General features: G+C 34.4%; 2 protein-coding genes across 2 annotated transcripts in view; one reads left to right on the top strand and one right to left on the bottom strand.

Moving 5' to 3' along the window:
• On the bottom strand, positions 794–1,424 carry LOC110264537. The gene is made up of 3 exons (XM_021106688.1): positions 1,348–1,424; positions 1,105–1,245; positions 794–1,021 (listed from the first exon to the last, which is right to left on the bottom strand). Exons 1-3 carry the CDS (start codon positions 1,388–1,390, stop codon positions 867–869), a joined length of 339 nt encoding a protein of 112 aa, XP_020962347.1. The 5' UTR covers positions 1,391–1,424; the 3' UTR covers positions 794–866.
• The window catches only part of LOC107609289 (josephin-like protein), a gene marked incomplete in the record, with an annotated part of 3,388 nt that continues 875 nt past the window's right edge, over positions 7,310–9,822 (top strand). The window contains 3 exon segments of the mRNA XM_016311176.2: positions 7,310–7,585; positions 9,231–9,352; positions 9,661–9,822. Coding sequence (XP_016166662.1) covers positions 9,269–9,352; positions 9,661–9,822 — 246 coding nt within the window.

Genomic DNA, 9,822 nt, shown 5'->3' with positions numbered 1-9,822 from the left:
TAACTCAAGTTACTAGTATAGTTAATAATCAAATTAAGATATTATTTAATTAGAAGTTAACACATCATCGAGGATAAGTTACATGTTATTTTAGAGAGAGTGAGATAAAATTTACTTTTTAAAAAAATTATCATTGAGTTGAATTTGTTCTTGAATGATGGAGCGATAGTACAATGGTATAGAAGATATAAATGCAAATCAAAATGAAAAAAATGTTGGTCAAACTTTAAATTTGTCCTATACAAATATAAATGTCGGTTTTGAGATCACCTTTTAAATTTGATTTACGGATTGTGTTATCTTTTGTTATCACTTATTTATTTAATTTAAAAAAAATACTTTATATTAGTGACTAATTTATTATTATCTCTTTTTGCATTATTAGTTATGTATAAGAATTAATACTTAATTTTTATTAATATATTTGTTAAGATATATATTTTAATTTTTAATTTTATTTTTATAATTTTATATTTTTATTTAATGATAAATGGGTCAATCGAATAAAGCAGTGATCCACTAGTTAACTCAGTAACTCGGAACGATAAGGTCAATTTTCAGTTAAAATCAAGGTTCAGAAAACCGGACCGATCATCAAACCGCTCTAATCGCAGGTTTACTGGTCTAACCGGTCCAACTGGTGGTTCAACCGAAAAAACCGTTTTAAAATAGAATAATAAATAAATTATAAATAAACACCCTAAAATCTAATTATAGTCTAATATAAATCTTAAAATATCTTCGAAATTTAAAACACTACATAAAATATCATCAACCAAATACATATGATCTTATCAAAATCCAAACTCAAAAGTTAAATAGTAATAAAAGCATATCTAAATATTAAATCCCAACATCATTGTTTATCAATCATCAAAATCCGCAAGAACTTGTTGCAAATCTACTTCGGTGGGATGATCTTCACCTTCATTTCCACTCTGTTGAGCAGAAGAATCAAGAGATGCAGCATAAAGACCACTACTACCACCGCCACTTTGATATAAATCAGCATCAATTTCACCTAATAAAATACACTTGTTATCATTATATTATAAACTAACAACATTCTAATAAATCATTAGAAACTAAATAAACTATACTCACACAATAAGTCATCCACATTACTAGGAAGATCAGGCTCTTTCTCTACAACCTCTTCAGTCACCCAAAAGTCAACTTGACTGATGCTTTCATAATCAATTGGATCATATTGTGTCTTTTGCTTTCTTTTTTTCTTTTTCCCTCCTAAAAAGTTAAATACAATATATGAAGATTTAATAATTTACAAATTTGTTATGATAAAGATTACAAATGAAACAATATGATAATTCATGAAACATATATTACCTGGATTTAAGATGCAAATTATAGGTAACATAAACAATGTCATTCAGTCTATCATGCTCCAATTTATTTCTTCTTTTTGTATGAATCTGGTAAAAAGACTCCAACAACTGAAATTAATAACACCCACAACACAATGAAATTAAAAACAGCCACAACACAATGAAAATTAACAGCATAAAAATTAATCATGTTCTTAACCTAAAGCAGGAGCCAAACACAATGAAAATTAACAGCATGTTCTTAACCACAACACAAGACCATATCTGCCTACAGCATTCAGCCATTCAACACAACACAATTATGCCTACAGCATTCAGCCATTCAAGTATTCAACACAACACAATTCTGCCTACTGCATTCAACCATTCAACAATATTGCAAAACAGAACCATACATTCTAACAAATTAACAAATACAAAGCATTTAGCCATTCAACAAATTAACAAATACAAAGCAGCAAAACACAAAAACATCAACATTAGGTGTTTTGGAATCAGAACCATACATTCTAACATAGAAGATGAAACAGAGGAGTCACTCACCTGGGTGCTGACGAAGCGAAGACCAGCGAAGATGAAGCGAGAGGCCAACGAAGACAAAGCGGCGGTGCTGAGGACCAGGCGACGGTGGTGGCGCTGACGACCTGAGGACCGCGTGTAAACTTATTTTAGCGGAAGCATTAATTAGGATCTTAAAAGTTATGATTTTCATACCTGGATTGGTTGCCATAACAAGTCCTGATTACGGTAGAGTTGAACTTTAAGACTGATTTTGTTGAGTTTTAGTTATGGTAGAGTTGATCTCCAACACTGGTTTCTCTCCCCTTCCTTTCCTACAGACGTTCATCAGGATGGCAGTTTCACGCTCTTTTCAGTGAGTGGAAACTGTAAAACATCGTGTGTGTTGAGGCAGAGAGAGGACCATTTTTATATGTGTTATAATCTTTAAATCTAATGCGTCCATCAAACATTAGCATTAACAGATGAGATTAAGCCATTAATGATTTATAAATAATTACAATTAGACCACAATAGAAGTTTAAATTACAATAAACTTCCAACATTCTCCCACTTGGCCTAAGTGTAATCATATTCTCACACATTACATAATTGCTTTAATATGGTAAAATACTTTGTGTGAGTTATGGCAGTCATGCATTTAATATGAAACACATTTCTTTCCATATACTACAACCACTATCATCTTACTACACAAGCTATATAAATAACACAATTTTATATCGGTCCCATAAAGTTTCTAGATCATTATGTTATAACTCATACAATAATATTACTTTAACTAGAAACAACAAACTATCAATGTTCAGAAAACACATAAATAAACATAGTGAGCTCAGAGTGTTAGCATCATTCAGAAGAACCAAGACCCATTCTATGTACATGTTCCTTAAATGTCTTTGGTTGCAATCCTTTAGTCAATGGATCAGCAATCATAAGTTCTGTTCTAACATGTTCTATGGACACTCTTTGTTTTCGAACTTCCTCCTTAACGCCAAAGTACTTTATTTCCATATGCTTAGCACCTTTAGAATATCTATCATTTTTTGAGAAAAATACTACCGCAGAATTATCACAATAAATTTTCAATGGCCTAGCAATTGAGTCAACAATGCCAAGTCCTGAAATGAAATTTCGCAGCCATAAAGCTTGATTTGTAGCTTCAAAACATGCTACAAATTCTGCCTCCATAGTAGATGTTGCTACAACGCTTTGTTTGGAACTTTTCCATGATATGGCAGCTTCTCCAAATAAGAATAAGTAGCCAAATGTAGACTTTCTTGTGTCAGCACATCCACCAAAATCTGAATCTGAGTAACTAATTACTTCTAATTGGCTAGACCTTTTGTACATGAGCATATAATTCTTTGTACCTTGAAGATATCTTAAAACCTTCTTTGCAGCTTTCCAATGATCCATTCCAGGATTACTTTGATACCTTCCAAGCATAAACTTCTTCATCAAGATTATCATTCAGAAAGGCAGTTTTTACATCTATTTGATGTAACTCTAAGTCATAATGAGCCACAAGTGCCATAATGATACGCAATGAATCTTTCTTAGAAACAGGTGAAAATGTTTCTTTATAATCAATACCATTCTTTTGAGTAAATCCTTTAGCAACAAGTCTAGCTTTATATCGTTCAACATTGCCCTTTGAGTCTCGCTTAACTTTGAAGACCCATTTACAACCAATACATTTAGCACCTTCTGGCAATGCAACAATATCCCAAACTTTGTTATCTTCCATGGATTTTAACTCTTCTTTCATGGCATCAATCCATTTTTCTGAATCATCACTATTTATGGCTTGTGTAAATAAAACTGGATCTTTAGATATTCCAATATCTTCTTCTTGTAAATAAGTCTCATAATAGCTTGGAATAGCTGACTTTCTTTCCCTTTGAAATCTCCTCAATGGTATTTCTTGAGACTCATTTCTTTCTGATATTTGTGAGTTAGTTTCTTCATTGGGAGCATTATCATGCAAATCTTGTTCATCACTATTAATGTGTTCAACAATAGTTGGAACAAATCCTTGAGTAGGTGTGGATAAAGGAACACTAACATGTATAGGAACATTAACTTTAATTTCCTTTATTTCTACATTTTGATGATTTTCACTCCCACTAACTTCACCATTTTCAAAGAATTTTGCATTACCAATTTCTACAATTCTTGGACTATGGTTTGGACAATAAAAATATACCCTTTAGACTTCTCTGGATAGCCAATAAAATAGCCACTCACTGTTCGAGAATCTAATTTCTTTTCTTGTGGATTAAATATTCTTGCTTCTGCTGGGCAACCCCAAACATGTAAATGCCGTAAACTGGGTTTCCTATTAGTCCATAACTCAAAAGGAGTTTTTGGAACAGCTTTACTAGGAATTCTATTTAGCAAATACATGGCAGTCTTTAATGCATACTAATTTCAAGAAGCTCACTACTTCTTGTGGCACCTTTCTTATTTTGTTTGGTTTGTTTTCCCTTAATACAATCCACACATAAACCAAGATCAGTAAAATTTAGATTTTGTAAAATCTCATTCTTTACTAATCTTTCTATTCTTTCCTTGGATATGTGACCCAAGCGTTTATGCCACAAGAATGCAGAACTTTCTCTAGGCGTATTTGGCCTAGCTACATTATTCTGGTACTCAATAAGCAAGAATTCAGAAAATTGATCAAGAAGTTTTAATCTATACAAGCCATCAATTAAAACACCATAACCAACAATATTAGAATTTTTAAATAAATTAAAACAACCATGTCCACCATTAAAAGAAAAACCACAATTGTCTAACTTTGAAACAGAAATTAAATTCCTAGACATTGAAGGTACATAAAGAGTCTTAGGTAAATCTAAATGAAAGCTTGTATCCAACACCAAACGATAAGTTCCTATTCCTTCAATTGGCGCTTTCACACGGTTTCCCATGTAGAGGAACATCTTACTTTGGCTTGTGGTTTGGATCGTAAGGAATCCCTGCATTACATTAGATACATGAGTTGTAGCACCAGAATCAAGCCACCAAGAATTATGAGGAATATCAATTAAATTTGATTCATAAGTACATACATATGTTTCAAATATACCTTTCTTTTCGAACCATGCCTTACATTTAGGACAATCCTTTTGGAAATGTCCTTCCTTCTTACAGAAATGACACTGTTTTGTATTGGCATGTCCTTTCTTCTTAAAATTCTTGGGCTTTGTCTTTAATTTCTTTTCTGATTTGCCAGCTCCTTGAACCAAGTTGACAGAATGACCACCATAATTCTTAAGTCTATTTTCTTCCTGTATGAGCTTTCCAATTAATTCATTAACGTCCCATTTTTCCTTCATGACATTATAATTAATTTGAAAAGCTCCATACTCAAAAGGTAATGAGTTCAGAATGAATTGCATCATAAAGGAGTCATCAACTGTCATACCCAGTGACTTTAATTTTGCAGCAATATTAGTCATCTCAATAGTATGCTCTTGCATGCTCTTAGACCCATCAAACTTCATGGCCGTGAGCTGTGACATCAATGTACTAGCGAGTGACTTATCAGCAGTAAAATTCTATAATATACTAACACATTAACATACAAATAAATGCCATATTTATCATACTTGAAGATTAAAATTCTCTGCCAAATACATATACCATCTTTGGACAATACATATATCTGACCCAAGAATAATAATTTTTTCTCGTTCAAGTCTATTAATAATAGAAGAGATTTCCTTTGGGTAAATCTAATTCTAAAATTAATTAACACATTATTAAATATACTGGCATTTTACGTTATAACTTGGTCACTTTGGTGTACACAAGCAGTAAATAATCTAAATAAATTTAATGCTATAAATAAAATATTTATAGACTTTTCATAAATTTAGAGTACATTACGTACTCAAAATAATTTCATAATTGTCATCAATACTACACTTAAACTCAAGATTAAATTCATACATGAGTATAATTTATGATCAAATTAAAATATTCAGAAGAAAACATATAGAACATATACAACTACAAATATGCAGTTTTGATGGCATGAAATTTGAAACCCACTTAATTAAAATCCAATTATAAATAATTAATCAGAAACATGCAACACCAACACCGTGGATATCATAATTAGATCAGAGAAAATCACATACTTTCAAAACACAAGCTCTGATACCACATGTAAACTTATTTTAGCGGAAGCATTAATTAGGATCTTAAAAGTTATGATTTTCATACCTGGATTGGTTGCCATAACAAGTCCTGATTACGGTAGAGTTGAACTTTAAGACTGATTTTGTTGAGTTTTAGTTACGATAGAGTTGATCTCCAACACTGGTTTCTCTCCCCTTCCTTTCCTTCAGACGTTCATCAGGATGGCAGTTTCACGCTCTTTTCAGTGAGTGGAAACTGTAAAACGTCGTGTGTGTTGAGGCAGAGAGAGGACCATTTTTATATGTGTTATAATCTTTAAATCTAATGCGTCCATCAAACATTAGCATTAATGGATGAGATTAAGCCATTAATGATTTATAAATAATTACAATTAGGCCACAATAGAAGTTTAAATTACAATAAACTTCCAACACCGCGGGGACGATAGAGGGCTACTGGGCTGGGAATGCTTCAGAGGGCTAGGGTTCAGTGGTTCACCGTTCACGTGTGGAGTGAGACTGAGATGAATGAATGGGGGAAGAGACCAGGCGACGGCGATGGCGCTGACGACCTGAGAACCCCGGCGACGACGGTGGCTACTGGGCTGGGATTTGGGATTGCTAGGGTTCACCGTTAGTGAGAGTGTGAGACTGAGATGAATGAATGGGGGAAGAAAGGGGGGTGGTTCTTGAGTGGTAACCGGGTCGGGTTTCATTTATTATTTTTTTTAAACAATTAAAAACGGCGTCGTTTTACTGTTTTAGAAGACCGGTCCGGCCCAATCGGCCGGTTTTCAGCCGCTTCATCGGTTTTCTCGTGGTTTTCTCTCCAGCGGTTATTAAAGGAGGACCGGACCGTTTGCATCGCCGATTTGCGGTTAAACTGGTCGAACCGATCGGTTCGGTCCGCTTTTTAGAACCTTGGTTAAAACTATAGTACAATGAATCAGGGTTTATAATTTCTGAAAACCGGATTGGACCGGCCGGTTCGACTGGTCTAATTATGAACCGGCCGGTTTTTGGCTGGTTGAACCGGACAGGGAACCGACCGGTTTAAAACGGCGTCGTTTTTGCTAAATTTGCTTACTTTCACTCTTGGTTCTGAAGCTCCTTCGTTTCTTTCTCCCTTTCTCCCTTCCTCCCTTTCTTTCATTCACAGAAGCTCAGCCAAAAAACCCTAGCACTGTAAGCCTACACCACCGCCGCCGCAAGGAGTGGCATACTGCCGCCGTCCGTCCGTCTATCTAGCTTCCCTCGTGCTCCAAGTCTTCAACCCCCCGTTTGCTGTCACCGATCGCAGCTGCTTCCTCGAGCTCGGCGTCCGTCGTCTTTGTCTGCTCAGCCGCGCTTCCGCCGCCGTTGGTTGCCGTTAACGTTCGCGTCTTCGTTCAGCCGTCGTCTTCGTTTCTTCGCCGTTCAAGTTTGCTCGGGGTTCGCCGTTCGCGTTCACTCGCCGTTCACCGTTCGGGTTCGCGTTCGTCTGGAAGCCACGTTGCCCTGCTTCAAACTCTGCGACCAACCCGCGCGCTCCACCTAGCCGTCGAAGTGATCTCTTTTGTCGCCGCTGTGAGTTCCCTAAACCCACCACCAGACAATACACTCAAACAACACCAATACTCTGCTTCAAACTCTGCAACTTCTTATTTCTATTACAATAAGTAACTATTTGATTTGGCAGTGGTTTAGATTTTTTTTATAGACTGAATTAAAAGTATACAATAGTTATGTTCTCTTCTCTATCACATTGATACTAAGTTTTGAATTCTCTTATTTAGTTTCAAGTTTACCGCACTCAACATGTTTGATGAAATGCTTTAACCATATTTCGGGTTGGTTTTGTCATTTCTAGCTTTTAGAAACTTAGTAAGTTGATTGCATGTGAAATTAGAATAATTGGATCTTAGTAATTAGGAAATTTTAGCTGCACAAATAGCATCTTTGTAGAAAACATATTAGCATGATGATTCCACTTGCATTAGTGTTCTTCTGGTAAATTTTAACTGTTAGTGTGAACTTGTTAATTTGCTAATTGTTCTTGTGTTGTTGTTCTGTTGTTCTTCTGTTATTTTTATTTTTTTTTTGTTGTGATTTTCTCTTCTTGAACTTTTTAAGTTGATAATTTGCTAAATTGTTGGGCTGCTGTTGTTTTAATTTGCTAAATTGTTAGGTTTCTGTGATTTAATTTGTTGGATTTTCTATTTAGGTCTTGTTCTTGTTTATTTGCTAAATTGTTGTTGTGTATTTATTGTTGTCTTTGAGATTCTTGCTGGATATTGGTGATCATTGATTTATTATGTGCTTCATGTTTTCATTGTTTTCTTCTTCTGAAGGAAAAAAAATTCCGTTTTCATTGTTTTGTTGATTGTTTGTTTTTGTTTCAGAAATTAATTTTCTGTGATCAATGCTCAAACTCTAAATGCTGTTCTGTTGGTTTTGCAGTGTTTGTTTTGTTTCAGAAATCAATTTTTTGTTATCAATGCTCAAACTCTGAATGTTGTTCTTCTGTTTTTGTTTTGTTTCATAAATCAATATTTTGTGATCAATGCTCAAACTCTGAATGTTGTTCTTCTGTTTTTGTTGTTTCAGAAATCAATTTTTTGTGATTAATGCTCATACTCTGAATGTTGTTCTGTTTTGTTTTAAGGCTGTGTTTAGAAGAGGTGATTGATTTCTGAGTGTTGTTTTGTTTTTGTTTTAAAGCTGTGTGTTGTGTTCAATTTTCATTTTGTTGGAAATTCTGAGGTATATAAGAATTAAGAAGGAAGACTATTTTAACGGTATTATTCTATTGATTCTGGTATGCTACAAGCTTGAACATAGAATTGAAGAGAGAAACCCTTTATTATTTTATCATTGGCCTATTTTTGGCATTGCATATCATTGTAGTTTGTTTATTCATAGAACTAGTTTTTATGATCCCCTTTTGAAGTAAAAAAATGCAGTAGAAGAGTGTTTAGAACCAGTAGCTTTATTCATTGAATTTTTATAGAATCAGGTGTTTATTATAAAACGGTTTTTCTGGTTGAACTAGTTGAACCAATAAACTAGTGAACCAATAACTAGAGCAGTTCGATGACCGGTCCGGTTTTCTGAACCTTGGTTTATATACATAAAATGATAAAATGACCCCGACAAACCCATTTCGTACCGCTTCGTTAAAAGCACTTGTGCACTCGAGAGAGTGATCCCTTTCTAGTTTCTGCCCTTTCAGACAGTCTCACTCCACTTCCTGTTTTGACGTGCCCATTTATGGCGACGGAGAAGTCACAAGTCTACCACGAAAGGCAGAGGCTTCAGTTTTGTCTATTGCACTCTCTCAACTCCCTCTTTCAGGTGCTCCTCTAAACCCTACTCTCTCAATTTTATTAATTTATTCATAATTTAGGTTTGCAAATCCATTTTACGAATTTATAGTAGAGCTTTACTGTTCAAGTTAATCTGAGCTTCGCTAGTTTAGGTGAATTCTAGAGATTGATAACTGTGAGTTCAATCATTGAATCTTCAGTTTCAACCCAATCTGATTCATATCGATCACTTGAAATTGATAGATTGGTTGTTCTTTCAATAAAAATGTGATTTTTATTTCAACTCATTATTCATAGTTGTTTTTGTTTTCCCTTAATCTTTTATATAATAATCAGCAAAAGGATGCTTTTAGTAGAGCAAGCTTGAATGCAATTTCTGAAAGGCTTGCACTTGATGGTTCCAATAGTGGAACAACAACATGGACACCACTTTCTGTGCTTTTCAAGCCCCATCACAATTCACTTACTGGAAACTATGACATAAATGTTCTGATTGGT

The sequence above is a fragment of the Arachis ipaensis genome, chromosome B07 (genome assembly GCF_000816755.2).
Source record: "Arachis ipaensis cultivar K30076 chromosome B07, Araip1.1, whole genome shotgun sequence".
Classification (NCBI taxonomy): domain Eukaryota; kingdom Viridiplantae; phylum Streptophyta; class Magnoliopsida; order Fabales; family Fabaceae; genus Arachis; species Arachis ipaensis.
Note: the sequence above shows the minus strand (reverse complement) of the source record. Positions and strands in the feature narration are given on the sequence as shown.

Coding starts and splice junctions, on each gene's coding strand:
- LOC110264537 (XM_021106688.1), bottom strand. CDS start 1,390: ATGACATTGTTTATGTTACCTATAATTTGCATCTTAAATCCAG. Junction 1,246..1,347: donor AATTTGCATCTTAAATCCAG/GTAATATATGTT, acceptor TTAACTTTTTAG/GAGGGAAAAAGAAAAAAAGA. Junction 1,022..1,104: donor TAATGTGGATGACTTATTGT/GTGAGTATAGTT, acceptor GTATTTTATTAG/GTGAAATTGATGCTGATTTA.